The 22,324-nt window shown below is 34.5% G+C and overlaps 1 protein-coding gene across 2 annotated transcripts in view; it reads right to left on the bottom strand.

Annotated features, from left to right (window-relative positions):
• Positions 1 to 500: 500 nt before the first annotated feature.
• The window catches only part of AP3B1 (adaptor related protein complex 3 subunit beta 1), a 152,815-nt gene continuing 130,991 nt past the window's right edge, over positions 501 to 22,324 (bottom strand). For both annotated transcript variants that reach the window (XM_081942974.1, XM_081942973.1), the window contains exons 26-27: positions 16,156 to 16,294; positions 501 to 1,260 (exon numbers count right to left, since the gene is read on the bottom strand). In XM_081942974.1, the coding sequence (XP_081799100.1) occupies positions 1,107 to 1,260; positions 16,156 to 16,294 (293 nt within the window). In that variant the 3' untranslated portion in view covers positions 501 to 1,106. The remainder of the gene's footprint in view (positions 1,261 to 16,155; positions 16,295 to 22,324) is intronic.

Raw genomic sequence — 22,324 nt, 5'->3', positions numbered from 1 at the left:
TAGCTCATAGGGCCATTTTTTGCTCTCCGGAGCCTTCAGGGAAGCCTCCTGAAGGCTCCGGAGGGCTAAAACCGGCCCTACGAGCAAACCGGAAGTCCATTCCTGAATTTCCGGTTTGCCCGTAGGGCCGGTTTTTCACACTCCGGAGGCTTCAGGGAAGCTCCTGAATCCTCCGGAGGGCCTCTGAGGGAGCTGTTTTCACCCTCCCCAGGCTCCTATAAAGCCTTTGGAGCCTGGGGAGGGCGAAAAAAGCACACCAAAAATGGGGGGGGGGAGCACTGGTCGTACATGCATGTGCGCTGGGATCCTGCGCATAGCATTATGGATGTGGCATGTCTGTGCTCCCCTTGCTTTTGGCATGCGAGCCAAAAAAGATTCGCCATTACTGGTCTAGTGCTATTTTAGTAACACAACAAGCTTGTAGTATTTAAATATGTAGGGCATATATATAAATCAGTTGAGGTGTTATCCAATTCTCAGAAAAAAGAGAAAAAGCCATATTTATCATAATGTGATTTTATTATCATCTCAATATTTAGGAGTTATGGCGGCTACAGAAAGCAGATACAAATAAATGATTAATACAGGTTTAACCTCTGGGCAATCAACACTAAATTTGCTCCCAAATTCCATATCAAAAGCTTATCTCACGATAAGCTTATCTCATTTCAGACTGATTTCCACAAACCATTATTTAATTATTCTAATTAAACTGATTTTTTAAAACTATCTTTTCTAAGTCAGCTTTTATCAGCTTTTTTCCCCGTCTTTGCATAAAATCTAAAAGAAAATCATAATAAAACTAGCAGAGTGAAGGGAAAATCAGGCTAAAGGGAAAATGTGTAAGTAACATTAAAAATTTAACCGAGAATAAAATGCGTATTTCTTTGGTTAATGAAAAAAAAAGAGGGGGGGGAGTGGAGCAATATACTTGTTTGTGTGATAGATGTACACTATAGCATTCTAAAACAGGAGACAAGAATGTCAAGAGTGTATTCTTCCCCCACTGCCAGATGGAAAGGCTATTATTATAAATGAAAGGCAGCCGTAGTGGATGCCAGGCGCTGTTGTGGTGTGCCAGATTCTGAAGTCCAGATGTAAGCGGGTTACCCCTGGGACAGGACAGGTTTCAGCTCCCGCAGAAGAATGGAGCCAATCACCGTCTTCTCCGTGTTGATGAAGAGCTGTGCTGTGGATCCTTCTTCCAGCTCCACTGTGACAAGCACAAGTGACCCACTGTGCACAGTTTTAGCCGCAAACCTAACAGATTAAAAACAAAATGGGTGAGTGGTTCCCTAGAAAACTAACATAAAATGCAGTCTTCGTTTCAGTGATTAAAGGGATGAAACTTCACGAGACACCCATAGAATACAAAGCTTTTCCAAAACCAAACCATTAACATTGCACAGTGAAATAGGAAAATGGTATGATTTTATATTATTATATCTATATAATTTGCATAGAAGAATACTAAAAATACTTAAAATGTAATAGTTCAGTTTGAATTTTGCCTGAAAGAGCTTCGCAGAGCATATGACTGATCTGAAGGTTAACTGTATTCATTCAGTAGTCAAAGTCTTGTTAATGCAATATATATGGTAATCAATAAAGAAGGGTCTCCACAACATACACTCTTAAGCACCCTCAAAGATTCCAACTTTCCAAATTAACAAATCTTTTAAGTTTTTACATATTGGAACATTAAATAGATTTCTAATGACTTTAGCCGATAAAAGGAATCATGAGCTATAATCCGCTATTACTAAATTCCAAAACATGAAAAACCTACTCATTACATGGAATTAAAAGCAAAACTAGTCTTTTAAGCACTGCAACTGATTGAAAAGCCATTTTAGGCACAATAAACTTCTGTCAATCCTGTTAATTCATTCTGCATGCGGAGCCAGACCCAAGAGACAGGATGGAAAGACATGGCAAGAGGCTACTTTTCAATGCTCCACAAAGCAAACTGCCCCCCCCTTCTCTGCTTGAAAAAAAAAACCAGGGAGAACCCAAGGCACCACAAAGTTGCTGCACATGGGCTTTTGAAAACACTAACAAGTGTGGAGCAGGTCTGCGACCCACAGTGACCCCACTTTGCAGGGCCAATTCCCTCTCCCCTTTCTGAATGACACGTGTCTGAATCAGAGCCATCTGCCTCAATTTGCGCAACATCTTCAGCCACAATGGGATCCAGTTAGCCCTGACAAAAGCTCACAATACATAAAAATAAAACTGCTGTGCTGACAGCACGCGATCAGCTATTCAAGAGCAAACCAACTGGTCAGTGTCTCATGTCTGACAATTAGCATGGGCCTTGTGCAGCGCCTCCTGGGCTCCTTAGGGATCTGTTTAATTACCATCAACATAAAAGTGGGAGTTTATCAGCAGATACTCAAAAAGCTTCACTCTAGACTTAATTAAAATATTAGCCTCTTCAGCAGGAAGCAGATTCTCTTTAAATGAAAAGTAATTTCTTTTTTAAAATATTAAGTATATCAGCATCAAAATCTTGTAACACATTATACTAATTTAGGAAAATGTAAGCCTTTCCTAACTGCACTCTTCATAGGTCAATGTATTTATTTTATTTAGATTAAATATACTACTTTCACTCTTCGTGGCTAAGAAGAAGAAAAAAACATTCCCAATAAAGCAACGCCAACGGTGCCATTTAGTCTTTTCTTTTTCTTTCAGCAAAACGTTAAAATCTATGTTTCTCCCATCCATTTGGAAAGGGTGATAATTAAGTAAACAATACTCTTATTAATCTATTTCTTTATCATTTGTGTCCTGGGACTATAGAAGCCGATTATGCCTGATTTCACATAATAAAAGCACCAGACCTGGGGCTCTTATGGTTTTTCATAGCCTCAAGGTTCATTTTACTCTTGTTCTACTCTTAAACTGCAAGCGATATAAAGTCAATGTTATTATAAAAGCAAACGTAGCCCAAAGGCACAATGGGGTCAATTCTGGTTGGGTGCTTTTCATGTCACTTAAGTAATTAGTTAAGGGGAAAAAAACACTCTTTGAAATAAATAGCTCAGAATCTCTTGGAAAAAGATTTTGTTGTAATAGCAAGAAATCTGTACCGTCCACCTTCAAACAAGTATTAACTTCCCATGTGGCAGGGATTAATGCTGCTATTATATCTAAGGCAAGCTAATATTGGAAGCACTTATGCAAGTCAGACGACTAGTAGCGTCTCACGCAGCCATTTTGCTGTTAAAAGACAAATCTATTTCAAAAGGTAAGCAAGTGTGGTCACAAATATTATGGGTTGTGGGGGGTAAACATTACTTTAGTAAAATAACACCCAGACAACATTCAAGAACACTTGTAAAGAAAACATACACAAACATATTGAACAACTACTTGATGGAGAACACAATGGCTCTAAAATGATGGAGGTCGTCTACTTGGGAGACCAATACACATGGCAAAGAAATCTACTACCCCATATATCAAAGGCATACATAGTCACTTCTCATTTGTAACCTGACTCTGCAGCTTTCATAACCTCCTCTCTATACATATATATACACATTTTTCTTATAAGGGATATGCAACTTATATACATTCAAGATAAAATCTTGAAATTATTAAACTAATTAAAAAAAACCCACTCCTTTGTGTACTCCAATTAATTATACAAATCTCATAGGGATTAAGAAAAGTGGCTTTTAAAAAAATCTTCTCTTCCCAAATATCTATACGTATCTACAACCCTGGCATATAAAGCGCATGGGGGATGGTTCTGTTTTTGAAGAGTACAGGTGGTCCTTCATTTACGACTACAATTGACACTGGAATTTCCATTGCTAAGCAATGCAGTCATTAAGTGAGTTTTGGCTGTTTTTACATCTTTTTTTTACTTAATTGAGTCACCATGGTAATTAAATGAATCACAGAGTTGTTAACCAAATCTGGCTTTTCCCATCCCATTGGCTTTCTCTTTCTCTACACCAGGGGTGTCCAAACTTGGCAACTTTAAGACTTGTGGACTTCAACTCCCAGAATTCCCCAGCCAGCAGAATTCTGGGAGTTGAAGTCCACAAGTTTTAAAGTTGCCAAGTTTGGACACCCCTGCTCTACACATACACACACCCCATGCATACACAGAGTTTATTATTTTTATAAATAACCCAAGGTGTTGTTTTTTGGAAGCTTTCTAGGAAGGCTGTAAATGGTGATAATATGACCCCAGGATGTTACAGTCATTGCCATGAGCCTGAATTTTGATCAAATGCCTGCTACAACAGTCATAAGTGTGAGGATCAGTCATAACTCATTATTTTCAGCACCACTATAACTTTTGAACAATCATTAAATGATCATAAATCATAAGTTTTGAAATTAAAGGCTGATTATTTTAATGTATATATCCCTTTTGAAAAAGAGATCTACACTTAAAAGGAATGCTTCATAGCCTGCATAAGGAAAAAAAAGCTATTCAGATTATATATGGTTACTCTTGTCCTTCAAAGGAAGCAAATAAAGCAAAATCTTAATTATGCAAAACATTCCTGATTTGAATTCTAAAGTAATAAATTGCTGATTTTTTTAAACTACTGTGGCTCTCAGCCTCTTCTTCACAATTAAAATGAAAATAAATATTTATAAGTTGGTCTAGAAATCACAACTTTCAGAATCAGAAGACCACTACATTGTTCCTTTTGTTTTAAAAAGATTTTAATTGTTTATTCACTTATATAATCACTGGCTACAAAAGATTCACAACACTTTTCGACTGCATGCTTTCTTTCGTGTAGTTCTGATCCAAGTTCAATTTCTTCATCTTTTCAAATTAATCAGAAGCTGTTACAATAGCCCAGCATTCATGCTACAACTTTTTTCCTACTCTCTGCATGTAGCTTTCATTTATTGCCTGCTGAAGCAGACAGAATCCTATTAGTAAGAAAGACCATCACCAGAGGCCCAGCCCTAGCTGTATAAAAATAATTAGCCCAAAGTTGACAAATGAATAATGAAATTGTACAATGAATTAATCTTCCAATCCGAAATACCAGGGTAGTCTTTGAGCAGACATGAAAAGAATCCACAATCTTGTAACTATTGTAAACCATAAACTTAGCATAAACCAGTCCAAAGTGATGAAAACAATTGTTCTTGTTCTTTTATCAGTAACATAGAGAGAGCTGTATGTCATAAATAAAAGTCACTTTAGAAAGTAACTACATGGTGGAATAGAGTTTCTAAAACAGTTAGATTCTACAATACTGTACACACCCAATAATTATTTTTTCCCTGCAGCTGGGCTTCAAACAAAATAAAGCCACAAAAGGCAGATAGGAAGGCAAGCCAGTCTCTCCTTAACCCCCTCTCTGTCACTTTGTTATATTGGCAGATTTACAGTTATGTCTAGAAAAGTACGATTGCAATTGTATTGTTTAGTTTCATTTTATTCTTCTTATAATGTAGTTACCACAATTCAAATCTCAAACCAAACAGTGAGTATTATAGCTTGGGAAACAGAATGACACCTGCAGTTATTTAATATTGAAAAAACACTACCAAAAAAACCCCACCCCAATTTGATTTGTATCAACATTTAATAGTTATTCTGAATAGTTATTTAGTATCTCTTATTATGACATTTTGTACCCTGAAAAAGAATTGGTTGCCCTGAAAAATTCAGTATTTCTGTGTTAAAAAAGGAAATTATAGACAGCACCATTGCCTAGTTTCCATTATTGAGAAGCAGCTATAATAAGCAAATTGTAAAATTGAGCTCTCAGCCAGAAAGGTTAATTTTACACAAATAATCCATAGTGGTTTAAACATAAACCGGCTTGCTTGCAAGCATGCTCTGCTTAGCGAATCAGTTGACAACAACATAGAGAAAAAAGTGATCCCTATATTTTGCACTTCTTAATTTCAGATATAAAAGCAGTGCTGCTCTCTAGTGGACAGCGATCAGGATAGTTCCCATACCTATCTTGATTCATCCAAAAAAAAAAAAAAATCCAAATAGCACACAGGTAGATTTAAAACTAACAAACTGCTAATTAAAATGGAATTTGGGTTCCATATTACTCATAAATAGTAAAATTCTGCTGAGATAATCTTTGCACACAAACAGGAATATGCTAAATAGAGATAATTCAATATTAAATTCAACATTAAAACATGTCCTTATTAATAAGGTTGTGTATTACTACAAGATGAAGTTAGATAAGCACTCCATCATTAACCAGCCAGAAGACTACAGGATTTGATGGAATATCTACAGAAATATGGTAAGTAACAAAAGAACCAGTGACAGCGACTTGGGAATCATACAATAGACAATAGATTAGAAATGACTACAACACTGATACCAAAGAAGCATAGAAGGGACTTAGCAGGATGCAATTTTATGGTGACAAAATAATCATCCAGTACAGATCAGACGTTTACATGAAAAGGCAGATGCCAAATATTCAAGCGTGCCTTAGAAAAAAAGTGAAGAACCATTTTATTTGTTTTATTATTTGCAATATATATATATATATATATATATATATATATATATATATATATATATATATATATATATATATATATATATATATATATATATATATATATATATATATATATATATATATATATATATATATATATATATATGTGTGTTAAGCCATACGTCCAAAGCAGAGTGCCTTTGCTATGGATTATGGAAAAAAGAACGATAGATGCATTTATTTGCATCTGTTTCATTTATTTCACAGCAACTTGGAACTGAGAAGCAGGAATGGAGGGGCACTAATACTTTTAACTGCATCTATGTGTCACTAACCCAAACTTAGTAGGGTAGAAATGAAAGCCTTGGAAAACATACTGAGATGCTGTAACATGTCCATGCCTAAAATATCAAAATTCTCACTTTCTGTGGAAGCAAAAATTGCCCTTTGAAACATGATAGAAAGAATGTTGATATTTTTGCATTTTAGTGATGGAGAAAACGCCATCATTAAATATTGTAGTTAGCTTAGCCCAAATTATCATATTTTGGACTCATCATAAGAAGACCTAGCTGTTTTAGAACGTATGGTACAGCTAAAAGGAAAGAGAAGAAGACAATGACCAGTAGCAAGGCAGGTGGACTCAATTAAAATGGTGTTGGGTGCACCATTGCAGACCTGACAACAGGTCAAATCTTGGAAAAGATATATCTATGTGGTTGCTAAGAGTTGACAATGACTTGACAGCACAATCAATTAAATTCAATAACTTGGCATAAAACCTCTCACATTCCTATGAGCCCACCACTGAAACACAGAAAAAAAATATTCCATCACTTTAGTATAATCATTAACTTCTCCATTGACAAGATTGGGGGTAGGTTCATTCATATGGATGCATATCTATATACTTCAGTGCCTCTATTTTTACTTTGGAAAGATATTCAGAATATTTTTTTGAGGACTAATGACAACCACATCCTGGAGCTTTATAAATTGGAATGGAAGGCAGTGAGTTTTAAACTGGATGATTATTAATTACCTGGGGGAAAGTGTTTGAAAATCAATATTAACATTGAAAGTCAAATACAAGAAAAAATGATATCATATTAAGTTTAAAGCTGAGTATCATAATGAAAAATCATTTTGTAAATGCATTTTGGCTTGCAAAATCTTCAACAATTCAAAAACTAAAATTTAAATTTTGGATCAAGCCCAAGCATATGAATTTAATGGCTAAAATTTCCCATTAATACACTATAGGCTGGAAGATTTGGTTTTCAAAGCATTATTTAAATGCTAGAAGAGTCAACTAGTGTTTGCTAAAACAAACAATTCTCTGGATTGTAAAATATAATCTCTTTCATGCCAATTGGGGGCATCCGCAAATGGACGTTGGTCAGTAGCAGCCACACAGTTAGAATTCTGAGACTTCATAACTTCATAAGCATCGTAAACATATCCTTGAACAAGAGTTTACAATTGTTTCCTATGCCGTGTGCAATTATTTCCATTACTCACAAAACAGTGAGACTTCAGAAATACTGAACTGGACCATTATGACTTCTAGGCTTGATCCATGCTTAATGATATAAGGCAGAAAATGTTCTAATCCTTACGTTTTGCATAGAAAATTGTTTGTTTCACACTGTTCATTACTAACAATAAGGGATGCAATTTCAAACATAATATTAGACAATCTTGCCAGTTGGAGAGTTTAATCATTTCCCCCCAAGTGGTTATCTCTAGCACGTATGTGGGGAAAAATATGTATAGCATTTATATTTACTATAAGAACATAAAAATGTATGAATGTTTATCAGGAAAAATATATTATACAAATTTTAAAAACCAAACTCATATAATATTCTAAGTATCTATTTTAAGAGGATTGTTTTGTTCATTTGTGAGTGGAAAAGAAAGTATTTTTACATTAAATGTTTTGTCCAGATAAGTCAAATTTGCATAAGAAGGATTTCCAGAAATTTTTCCAGTTCAATTTTTTTTCAGAAAACAGAAATATCGTGATTTGCATTAACAGCTGATTATGAATGTAACTGCATTGCTCATAAACAAAGTTTCATATTATAGCAATGTTTTTCCATCAAGAAGTAACAGCACTCTAACTATACAATTGATGATTTAGTACATGGGTCCTTAAACTATGGCCTGTGGGCCACATGTGGTCCGCCGAAGCCATTATCCAGCCCGCGCAGGACCATGAGGCTGCCCTTTGGCTGAACGTAGGACTTACCTTCTCAAGCCCCATGGGCTGGAACTGAAAGGTAAGGCCAACAATTTTGATGATCTGTTTGCATGCCTCTGCAAGCAGGTGTACCTGTTTGGTAAACCCTTAAACCTGATTTGTTCAAGCTTTTCATGTCCCTGCTGCCATGGACTTGAAGAATCTGGACATTGTTATAAATACCAGAGTAGAAGATCTCAAAGTGTGGAGTCACAAAACTTGTGTCAGATACAATAGGGCTGGGGGAAGTTATTCAGGTTTTGTAGACTAAGTATGGTGCTTGAAAACAGAAAATGATTTCAAAGGAACAAGGACAATTGGGAGTGCCTGATTGAAACCGTATTTTACATCTAACTGCTTAGTTGAGATGAAAGAATGGGTTTTGCTGAGAAATAAAAGAATTTTAGAATTAGAAGCACACAATTTGAGGTTTGGATGGCATGGTTGCTAAAATGTAGAGAGAACTTCCAGAAGGAATTGCACTGAAAGATGTTACATTAAAAAAACATCTGCTTAACCCTGAAATACAAAAGGGAATGAGAAAGAAACTCAAGGCTGGCCCACCTTGATTCTCTTGGATATGAGAGAGAAAGAAAAGGGAAACTCAGTCAGACTTTTAAGATTCTGTTATTAAAAATGGAGCTCCTTTTAAAATGGAGCCTTCAAAAGGATTGAGAAAATAGCAGCTGCTTGCAGAATAACACTGCCATGAGGCTTTCTCTATAGGAAACCTGAGCCTCGCGTTGGCTGGGCGAGTCTCTCAGAAGTTGCAAAAAACAGAAGGGTAAGTTAGGTGTGGCTGGGCCCTGGATTGGTTGAGGAGGCGGCCAAGTCCTGCAAGTCCTGCGTAGCTGAATGGCGGGTGGGAAGCAAGCCTAAAGTTTGGATGGCATGGTTTTCTATGGTACAATTAAGGTTAATGACTTTATAAATCATCTTTCTTCTCTTTCCCTTCAATTTCTATTTTGTTTATTACTTTTATTTTCTAGTTTTTTATTTTGTTAAAACATAAATAAAAATTATGTTAAGTAAAAGAAAAAAGCATTTTTTTAGGATGTAAGAAAAAAGTTTTTAAAAATACACTCTAGCAACACTACTGAAAGTAAGCTGTCAAGACAGTATAATGAAAGCTACATCTTTGAATAAATAGTCGATTTCTTTTCTTGCCAAACCTCAATTAAATCCTTGGTTTTATTGGGGGCAGCAATGGAGAGACAGAAATAAGCAAATTCATTTATTTTATATAGAAAAATTTGAGAATTTCTGTATTAGAAGATGAAACTATTCTAATATGTATGTAATTGGAATTACTATGGCAAGGTTATTTACTTTCACTTCCACAAAGCTTTTGACAAAATTCACAACAAAGATACCTGAATAAACATAAACAGTCCTAGGTTAACAAAAGTCATTTTAAAGAGCACATCACAGAACAGAAACCACTGTAAAAGATCATTTTTCAAGTCAGCTATCCCAAGGATGTGATTATTAACTTGTTTATATTCTGGAGATATGGATGAGAACTGCCAGCTTTGCAGCTGACAACAAATCAAGATGATAAGGGAAAATACAGCTGTATGCATTAGAAGTGGCAACAGAGTCATGACACAGTTCACAGAGAAGTCTAACCCAATGAAGATTATCCATGGAATCACATTTCAAATATTAAAAGCTACATCCTGACAAATGTTTACAGCGCAATAAAATGATTTTTCTTCCATGGTGATAGCTGAAAATCATATATTGTTCCAGATAATAAAGACTGGAATTTAACTACAATAGGTAGCAAGATACAATTGTGGCAAAATTATATAATATAAAACAAGAATATATATTTTCCTTGTGCCATCACTCAGCTGAACACTGAATTTTCACAGTACTGTCATGTCTAAGTATGCTACTTAGTATGGTTCTATCATGTAGTGGCTGTATTACTTTCATCCTTCTCATCTGCTCTACTACCCTGTCTTATTGGTATCATTATTATGATTATTATTACTTTGTTATTTTGCATGTACACACAGTTTATGCATCGGAGACAAATTCCTTGTGTGTCTAATCACATTTGGCCAATAAAGTGTTCTATTCTACCAGTATATACACTACTGTACAATAATATACATTCCAACATTCTTTGATTTAATCCAAAATATAAAGTAAAATATTGCCATAAATAATACTATATGTTGACGTTATCCATATCTAATGTTTAATATAGTATTTGTTTGCACCAATTAAATATGAGGAATATTTAAATGCATTTTTAAAAATAAAATGTGTCTTTATACAGTACATTTGTTTTCATAGTAAGCACAATATCCATAATATGCCTGCATAAGATTCAGTATAGTAAGAGAGAATTTCTTCAGCCTGCCCAAAAACTGTAAAAAAAAAAAGTTGCAAAAATGTAGAGAGAACTTCCAGAAGGAATTGCACTGAAAGATGTTACATTACAAAAACATCTGCTTAACCCTGAAATGCAAGAGGGAATGAGAAAGAAACTCAAGGCTGGCCCACCTTGATTCTCTTGGATATGAGAGAGAGAGAAAAAGGAAACTCAGTCAGACTTTTAAGATTCTGTTATTAAAAATGGAGCTCCTTTAAAAATGAAGCCTTCAAAAGGATTGAGAAAATAGCAGCTGCTTGCAGAATAACACTGCCATGAGGCTTTCTCTATAGGAAACCTGAGCCTCGCGTTGGTTGGGCGAGTCTCTCAGAAGTTGCAAAAAACAGAAGGGTAAGTTAGGTGTGGCTGGGCCCTGGATTGGTTGAGGAGGCGGCCAAGTCCTGCAAGTCCTGGGTAGCTGAATGGCGGGTGGGAAGCAACCCTAAAGCTTGTAAGCTGCACCAATAGGCTTGTCAGCTGGGCTGAGGTTCCCCTGAGTGGCTGGGTGGAAAGCAAACTGAAGGCCTGTGGCGGCCTGACGGGGATTGGGGGGGAAGGCCTTGGAAGGCCTGGGGCAGGCAAGCATTATAGCTGCCTAAACATAAAGGCAGGTTCCATTATGGTTGTTAACTGAAGGACTATCTGTGTCTCAAAAGGCCGATTCTATGTGTGCACTATACATTATCTCTTCTCATTCTCAACAGGCCTTAGAAATGTGTCAATTGAAGTCAAAGAATTTTGTATATGTCTTCTATTTAATTATCTGCATAATCATAAGCCATAAACCATAAAAGGGTATAGAAGTGCTAACATGAATTTAGTAGCCGTTGGGAAAATTTTGTCTGCATTCAGTGTGGATGGCAAACTAGACATGCAGCTTGTTCATTCCCAATTGTTTTTTCCTAAAATCCATAATAGCAAAAGGGAACCAAATCTTAGTTACTTACTGTGTTGTCTGAACCAGACAGCTGGTCTGTTACATTCTTAAGAACTCTAAATAATAAATCAAAGTTTGTTCATGGTGTATGAACTGTGTTTTGCAAAGCATATAATGAATTATAATATGATTTCTCAGTTGAGAAGTCTCACAGGTGAAACGATTTCTGTTTATTTGGGAGAGAACAGAGAAGCAGGAGCCAGATACACAGACACATCACTCATTCACAATCAGTCGTCATCAAAATGGAGCTGTTGTTTGAGCCAGACTTCTTTCAGTTTTCTAAAATTGTGTGTGTGTGTGCGCACATGCATGCATGTATGTATGTATATATGTTTTCATAGATTTCCACGGGAGTAGGTATGCTGGTCTTGTATTCGGGTCTTTTCCCGTGTAAGATTGAGATTGTCTTGGCAATGTTTCGGCGAGGTCTCACTCGCCATCCTCAGGCTCATGTTTTCGGCTATCCTCATTCCCTCTTGCATTTCAGGGTTAAGCAGATGTTTTTGTAATGTAACATCTTTCAGTGCAATTCCTTCTGGAAGTTCTCTATATATATTTGCAATTTTTTTTTACAGTTTTTGGGCAGCCGAAAACACCAGCCCAGTGAGACCTCGCCGAAATGTTTCCAAGACAATCTCAATCTTACACGGGAAAAGACCCGAATACAACAAGACCAGCATATATATTATTATATTATATTATAATATTATAATATTATAATATTATAATATTATAATATTATAATATTATAATATTATAATATTATAATATAATATAATATAATATAATATAATATAATATAATATAATATAATATAATATAATATAATATAATATTATATTATATTATATTATATTATATTATATTATATTATATTATATTATATTATATTATATTATATTATATTATATTATATTATATTATATTATATTATATTATATTATTATATTATTATATTATTATATTATTATATTATATTATATTATTATATTATTATTTATATATATTGCATATATATATGTGTATGTATATATATATGTGTGTGTGTGTGTGTGTGTGTATGTGTGTGTGTGTGTGTGTGTGTGCTGTATTTGTGCAAATACAACACAAATATAAAAAGGCAACATTAAAAATAAAAATATGGCTTTCTGCCTGGATGGTTTTGTGTAATGAGCCGAAGGACAGAAAGAGGGAGTAGTGAGCTTCCTCCCATATTTGGGCATACCAGGAGTTGTAACACAAATACATATATATATGTATATGTATATGTATTTGTGTTACAATATATATGCAATAATGAAACTTTTCAGGATATAGTGAAAACATCATCATCATTTTGTATGCTACCTGATTAACAATACTAAAAATGGAAGTAAATAAAATTCATTTATTCATAGACCGTTTTTCACACTTATGACTGTTCTAGCATCCTCATGGTCACATGATCAAAATTTGGATGCTTGGCAACTGGCATGTATTTATGTTGGTTGTTGTGTCCCGAGGTCCTGTGATCACCTTCTGTGACTTTCTGACAAGCAAAGTCAATGGGGAGGCCAGATTCACTCAAGAACTATGCTACTAATTTAACAACTGCAGTGATTCATTTAACAACTGTGGCAAGAGATCATAAGATGGGACAAAGCTTATTCAACAACTGTCTTGCTTAGCAATGGAAATTTTGGGCTCAAATGCGGTCGTAAATCAAGGACTATGTGTATTCATAATTGTATTTTTCTTTAACATTGTGGTGAAAATCAAAATAACTATTATATTGTTTCCTTGACCACTGATGCATTGATAGGATGATACAGCAAATGACAATCAAACCTTGTAAGCTATGCTATGCTGTGATAATATTAGTATAGTGTAGTGTAGTGTAATTTAATAATATAATATAATATATTTGCATATTTGATTAAGATAAAAGCAATCATTTTTATGTAGAAGGGTTTCAGGAAAACCAAAGTTTGAAAACATTAGTGAATTGCTCAGCTCATATGCATAAATAGACCATCTGCAATATTTTTCTTTCACAATGCTCCATTTTTCATAAAAAAACATAGACAAGAAAAGATCCTATTTTAGAAGCTTTATTTTGCATTCAACTGCACAAGTTGCCAGACAAGATCAATAAAACTAAGTATAGTTTTAAAGATTATTGAACATTTTGAAATAGAAATTGAGTTTTAATTCATTCAAATATTGTTGAAAAGTGAGCATATGTTTCTGTCTAATATCTCTAAAATCTGAACTGTTTGTTATATTGGAAAGTCAGCAAGCATAGGTATTTTTTGTTCAAGACATTCTGAAATTTGATATGTGCCGTATGTTTGGAAGTTCAGGAAAAGTGTGCACAATGAATTTTGCAGCTTTTCAAATACGATCACATGTAAATGTTCAATTAATTCTATTAAAATAGCACTAGAAAAGACATACAATTTCAGCTCACTGAAGGAGGGTGAACGTTTCCTACCGACTAATCACTTAGAATTTGGCCAAGTAAGTACTATTGTCAGTTACTATCACAAAAGTGTTTTCTTTCAATATAAGGACTGTTATTATGGTTTGTCACACAGCCAGATGTTTAGACTGGCATAGACTGGCATTTTTAGCCATGTATCAAGTCCTTCCGAAGGACCTGGGAGAGATAGATATTGTTGTTTGATGGTGTTAATGGTATTTGTTGCAGGATGTAAGTATGATTATTATTAAACATTTACCTTTAAAATGTGAACATTAAGATAAGATTCATATTCATTTTTAGTAAAATTGCAGTATTTCCCCTTTAAAGGCTGTATCAAATGCTATTTTTCAGTCTAGAAATGAATTTCAAACTGTGTAATGCTAATGTTTGAATGTTACACAGCAGAATACAACTCGTTATTTCAAAAAATTCTCAGAGATCTTCCAACAATGCTCAATCAATTGTAATGAATATTTCTACTTATTAAGGCAAGAATCTGTTTAACGAGCTTTCTTTCCCACTTTATTTTGTAACTGGCTTTTCTTCATCCTTTTTTCTGACACCTCCATGAGAATATTTATGTCATAGAGCCTAAGTTACTCAGTAGTCTTCCCCTTCTTTCAGCTTATTTTCGAAGGTCTCACTTATTACAGTTTGCTTCCTCTTTGTTTCTTCTACATTTTCTTTCCTAAGATTCCCTTGCTTCTTCTTGAATATTTTTGCCGCTAGCAAATATTTTCTGTTCCATCCAACTTTATATTAATATATCCTTCATTTGAGCTCAACTTTATCATTATTTCCAGTTACATAACTTTATATTTTTCTACTCAATAGAAAAATATTCATTTAGAAATCTATAGATTTCTAAAGTTTAGAAAATAACCTTTCTTCTTTAACACATATAAAGAAAATAGCTGATACACTGGTTTTCTCTATAGCTTTATTTAATCCTGTAGTGATAAAACAGTAATTATAAAATTTAACAAGGAATTTACAGTGGCCTATGCAATATTTTCTTTTCATACTGTTTCTCTGTACATTGATGAGTACTAATTTCTTATTTTATTGAGTAATGCATTCATAAGGATACAGAAGTGTCCCCCTTAAGCAGAAAAAGTGCCACCAGGAAGCTTAAAAATAAGTCCCAAACATGATAAGAGCAGATAACAATTATTCAGTAATTCTGAAATAATAGTTATCATTAAAGGAAAATTATGCAAATAGCACAAAACTGCTATTAGAAATGACACAGTGATACAAATTTCCAATATGAGTGTGTCTTTTTTCTTTCTTTCCGTTTTCTACATCTTACATCTAAATGTTAAAACTGTTCAGGAATATTTCTTGTAGTAAGTGGTCAAACAGGAAGCACAGACAATTTACCTGACATTTCTCTGATATGTATGTATGTATGTTTACACACACACACACACACACAGAATATTATTTATAAACAGATTGCTAGAGTTAGTTGGGCTACTGCTAGAAGATATTATTGCTATAATTGAAAATGGGCATTCACAAGCAATGAATCAATATCATTTAATTGTGTTAGAGACCAAACCTGACTTTGAATGCAAACTTTAAGTAGTCGCCTATTCATATACAAAATTTCTATATTAAACTTTACAGATATTACACAGTGATTACCTGTGGATGTTATCTTCACCCGAAGGAACTCCGCCAAGGTTTGCTATGCTTGTTACCTTCTGCAGTATCATAAGACGGGTAGTATTCTGGGGTGCCACAGAGATTGTAGCGGATACTTCATTCATACCAGTCAGCCTTCCTGAAACAGTAAAAGCTGAGTATCAATGCAATTAATATTAAAGACAATGTACATCACCTGAGAATACATTTGGTTTTTGTTAACAAACTCTTCTTTTTTAAAGGGATTTTGGTATAATTTTTAAGAATACAGTATAAATATAAAATCAATGATTCCTATTATTCACATTTCAGTTGCATGAAGTACTTTTTGATCATTTCTCTTCAGGTGACAAAAAGATATTGAATGGCAACAGATAGAATAGCTGAGTTTCCCACTTCTACAAAGCTTGAATAGCATTTAGCTCTTTCAATTACACTCAAAGAATGAATGCATTACTACGGAAATTCCTCTTTAAAAGTGTACACATAAAGAAAAAAAGGGTACCTGTAAAGAAAACTTTAAAAGTGTACATGTAAAGAAAAGAAGACACTGGATTGGAAACCAGTGCAAGAAAAAAAATAAAGAGACATAACATAGGGTCAGCCCCTTCATTTCACGTGTAGCCCATGAAGCCTGATTACTGTCTTGTGAAAACTCTTGTCAGTAATAGCTAATGTGCCACAGACTTTACTGCAGACAGGCACAGAACTGAAATACATGTCTCTCTGCTCACTAGGATCAAATGGAAAGAACAAGCACATCCAAGTCCCATCTCCAAGTCCATTCAGGCATGGCTAAATGATAGGCAGCAAGCAGTAATGGTTAGTGCTAGAAGCAGAAAAACACATTTATAGGAGTATTAACATGTTTAATTTGCTTGAATATCAAAGTTTCTTTGTCCTTTAAGTCAAATGTTTCACTCAAAAATATTAATATTATCCAGCTTTTTTTAAACAGCAAATTTAGTTAGAGCTGTATGTTCTGTGGCAGATATTTAAAAACTGACATTAGGCAAATACTTTGAAAAAATACAGAAGCCATCTACGGCTGCTTTTAAGCAAAAGCACAGGACTGGGATAACACTGTTGAGAGATGTGTGTACTCATTAAGGATTTAAACCTTCTCCATTAAGCTCTATTGAAGAGCAAATGCTGAATGAATGAATGCAACTATGTTTATGTTAAAAGCCTGTTTTCCGTACCGTGTAATTAAGGGAAATATTGTACAAAGCCAGTACTTTTGTCAAGCTCCTGTAAATGGAAAGATGGATAGCACTCAGAGAAGGGAATGCATTGCTTCATATTTAACCTTAACACTCTTGTCATTAATGGTTTGTCTAACTTGTTCTATAAAGACAAGGTACTGCTCCATTGAAGTAAAATTTAAAAAATCAACTAAACCATGCTTTTCAGAACAGAAGATTCATTATCATTGACTAATGTATTGGCATAAAGCAAAGTAACATCCTATCAAGTAAGGCACACATTCAATCTGCCTTACCACTACCACCACCCCCTTTATTTTTAACTCATGCTGTTTTATTGTTATAGGCAATTTGTACCACTCAGCATGACAGTGTAAACTGAATCAAGATTAATTTACATGCAAAAGAACACTTAGCATGGTAAGCAAATGTATTGTCTCGATTGCGGAGGTGGAAATGAACCTGAAAAGAAAAAAAGGTGCTCTAATTAAGGGGCATCAAATATGATTGCTTGTGGTAGTTAAAGGCCAGAAAATAGGGAATGCCTGACCATTTAAAGAATTAGCACCTTGCTTGTTAGGGAGAGAGAAAATGTAAGCATAAATCTTGATAAAAATCAAGCAAACATTTTGTGGATTTTCTTTTCTTTTTTTTTAAGATATAGCTTATGTATATAAATCTACTGCCTGCACTTGGACTAAAATAGAAAGTTTAAAAAAAATCCAGAAAAACAAATTGCCACTGAAAAGAATTAGGTTTCAAAAACAAAACAGACCTTGCATCTAATTATAAAAATGCATAACAACAGCATTCCTAATGAATAACCAAGCAAATTAAACTGTAGCCTGAAGCTGGAAACACAAAGGTGGTAGGTTTTTTTTAAGTAATTTTAACATCATAAAAAATGCTAACATAATATTAAAATCATTGACAGATATTAGATCCTTTGGCTTCTTTCTAAAGAATTCTGGATATTTAAGGAAAATGGCACGACACCTCTGTGAAGCGTGGTAGCCTATCATATTACAGAAAGAATTAGCACTGGTATTATTAAATGATTTGCATCAATAAACACTGCTCAATATTTGAAGTTGGAAACATAAGCTAAAGGACAGACTTAATTTAAAATGATTATGGAGAGCAAAATTAGACAAATTTCAGCTGCTGTTTCAAACTATGTTAGAAGGGAAGAGCTAGCACAACAATCCTATCAAGTAGAGCCTGGGCAATAATACACCTTCCCATCTTTTGGGGCTACTTAAAAATCTTAAGCAGGAATATTAGCATTCATCATACACATTATACTTCAAATATGTATGTTTATTTCTGTTGTAAAAAATAATTCCAAAAGTTGTTGTTATTATTATTATTATTATTATTATTATTATTATTATTATTATTATTATTATTATTATTATTGCATCAACAGAAGTTTATCACAGCGGCCAGTTGTTTCGCCGGATTTGGCATTAATTACTAGTCGGGCCCCACCCAGGGGCCTAGGACGTCGTAACGTATTTTCGCAATATATGTGCAGATCCAAGCAGTGCAGCCTTTTGCATTTGACTGATGGTGATTTTGTCAATTTTTAACTGTTTTAAATGTAATTCCAGTGCTTTTGGAATAGCACCCAGTGTGCCGATTACCACTGGAATTACCACTGCTGGTTTGTGCCATAATCGTTGGATTTCGATTTTTAAGTCCTGGTATTTCGCAATTTTTTCATATTCCTTCTCGGCGACCCTGCTATCACCTGGTATTGCGATGTCTATGATTGTAACCTTATTTTTCTCAACCAGTGTGATGTCTGGTGTATTATGCGCCAGTATTTTATCCGTTTGTATGCGAAAATCCCACAAGATCTTGACCATCTGACTCTCGATGACTTTTTCAGGCTTATGTTCCCACCAGTTTGTTGCTGTTTTAATATTATAATTTTTGCACAAATTCCAGTGGATCATTTGTGCCACTGAATTGTGCCGCATTTTATAGTCAGTCTGCGCGATTTTTTTACAGCAGCTGAGTATGTGGTCAACAGTTTCATCAACTTCTTTGCAGAGTCTGCATTTGGCATCATCAGAGGATTTTTCGATTTTGGCCTTAATGGCATTTGTTCGGATAGCTTGTTCTTGCGCAGCCAGGATTAGTGACTCTGTTTCTTTCTTTAATGTACCTGTTGTTAACCATAACCAAGTTTTTTTACTGTCCACTTTATCTTTTATTTTTTCCAGAAATTGACCATGTAATGCTTTGTTCTGCCAACTCTCCATTCTTGATTTTATCACATCTTTTCTGTATTCTTGTTTCGTCTGTTGGGCCTTCAATATTTATTATTATTATTATTATTATTATTATTATTATTATTATTATTATTATTATTATTATTATTATTATTATTATTATTTTAAGAAATCCTGTTATTTCAAAGCATATTTTAAAAATGAATAACTATGAAATGAAGTATTTCTGGATATGAAAGTCCGAGACACTTCAGAAAAGAAACAAAACCTCAGAAATCATTCTATATTGATTACATTATTATACTTGGAAGGCCCTTTAGCATAGAAAACTATGGGAAATTAGGAGAATCCTATCTGAGATTTATACTGCAAATATCTGCACATTTAATCAGATGCTACTGATAGGAATAGATATTATGTTTAAGTAGATACAATATATCCTGCATTTCACTATTAGTAATGGTTGAGTTTATATATCACATTAAGCCATTGCTTATTTAATTACGGTTTATTGAATACAGAACAATGGGCTAGCTTGTTGCAGCAACAAACTAAACAGAAACACATCATATCATTTTATGTGATAGTGTGATGTGGGAAATGATCAGAGAGCTAGAATTGGACTGCATACTTTATAAGTCTTTCCATGTAAGCCTACTACAATTCCTTGAAATGCTGTACAGAGATTGGAGATAACTGCTAAAGGGGATGTCTTTGGTGTGAGAAGCTAGGATGTCCTTCTATTCATGGAAGGCTTTCCCCTGGGGAAACCTATGAGCAGAAAAACCCTTGATTTTATGTTTCCTGCATCACAATATGAACATACCCATTTAGTAAGCATTGTATCACACAATATTTGGGGGATTTCAGTTGCAGGATGCCTGCTTTTCCAAGTCTGCCTGAATCAGGCCAAATATGGATACAATCCGATTTAATAGCTCTGCTTAAGAATTCCCTTTTCTATATTTTCTCAATGGCTTCTTAATCTTATTCATAAAACAAATAAAGCTAAGAACGAAGACTTCTATTATTATGAATTTTACAAAATAGCTGAAATATTTAACAAAAAAGAAAAAGAAATTTTAAATTAGGGGCAAATTTCACAGCATCAGTCCCGCATCAAAGAATGAATTCAGGAAGACAGAAAGAGCCATACTGAAATGTCAAGAGGCTTCCATGGATTTACAAATACTTCATATAAACAAATTTTCAAATAGCTTATTCAGAGTAGCCTTTCTGCTCTATTAAACATAGCAAACAACTGCCAGATGTATTCAGACAAATAATCAACAACCTCAGAAGTAAAATGGCAGAAGAAAAAGGAATTTTGGCAACAACTCCATAGAGGGCCACAGCTATTCTCAAAGTGCACTTTTTCTATGCACTCTTGGTTCTGAATGGCCAGCCATGGGGGGAAAAAGCTCTCAGTCACATTTAAGCATAGAAAACTCAATCAAACACCAGGCAAGCAAGCACACAATAAGAATGGGAGAGAGACAGAGTACAATATCCCATTTTGCTTAAAACTACACTGCTGGAAAGCAATTTGAGAAGGTGAAGGAAATTGTTCACAAAAAATATGAGAAAATTCAAAGGCTCACTCACCTTGGTTGCTGTGCTCACATGTAGTAGGCCTTAGGCCAGCAAGAAGTAAGAATGGTAAATAGTTATGAACAGATTAAAAAAAGAAATTACTGGCCTAAATTTAATATCAGATGTTAACTGCATGAAAATAATCTAACTTTAAATAGCTGAGTTATTACTTCAAGCCACTGAATGCAAGAAAGACATATACAGTATTGTTCTGATGTACTATGCTTCTTTAACAAAAGCAAACTTTTCGGGGGTTTTTGGGGGAGGGGGAATGTGATATACTAGACCAGGGGTGTCCAAACTTGGGAACTTTAAGACTTGTGGACTTCAACTCCCAGAATTCCCCAGCCAGCTGGCTGGGGAATTCTGGGAGTTGAAGTCCACAAGTCTTAAAGTTCCCAAGTTTGGACACCCCTGTACTAGACTGAAATTATTGCCGATATGAGAGTATAACCTCGCATAAGCCATTTAAAGAAGCATATGAAATATGGAACAGCTGACAGAACCTGTATGAGCATATTTGCCAATGGAAGCTGAGCAGGGTCTCAAGCCTGGCTAATATTTGGATGGAGAACTACCAGGAAATACTGGGGTTTAGGGTAGAGAGAGAAATTGAAAAACATTCGTGAAAAATTATTTCCATGCAGTAGAAAGCTGCATGGATGTTTTGTTAGGAGAAAAGCTCAATTGAGAAGAAAATTTTATTTAATAAAGAGGAGCTTCTTATATTTTGTGCAGGTAAACCAAGTAGAATTTTGGAAAATTAACAATCACTGTTTGAGTATGACATTAAATTATTGTAAAAAAATAATAATGCAACTAAGTGCATAAACCTTTTTATAATGTAGCTGACGATATTATGCAGCCAGTATACACCAGATTCAATCTAAAACCATCATGTTCTATTTTATAGTCAGTGCCAAAATAATGTTTTTTATACACCGTAAATTCTTATTGTAGCTGAATAGCAGAGTTCTAGCTTAATATTGGTTAATGTGATATAATGAAGAGGTCTGCCTTAATACCATTTTTTGGTATTTGCAGTGAAATCACCACATGGTAGAAAGAAGGAAAAGGAGAAAAGCTTGTCCAAGAAGACACTTCAGGCATTATGAAGTTTTTGATGACAGG

This window comes from Natrix helvetica (genome assembly GCF_964273705.1).
Source record: "Natrix helvetica genome assembly, chromosome: 2".
Lineage (NCBI taxonomy): Eukaryota > Metazoa > Chordata > Lepidosauria > Squamata > Natricidae > Natrix > Natrix helvetica.
This window is presented reverse-complemented; position numbering and strand designations above follow the sequence as displayed.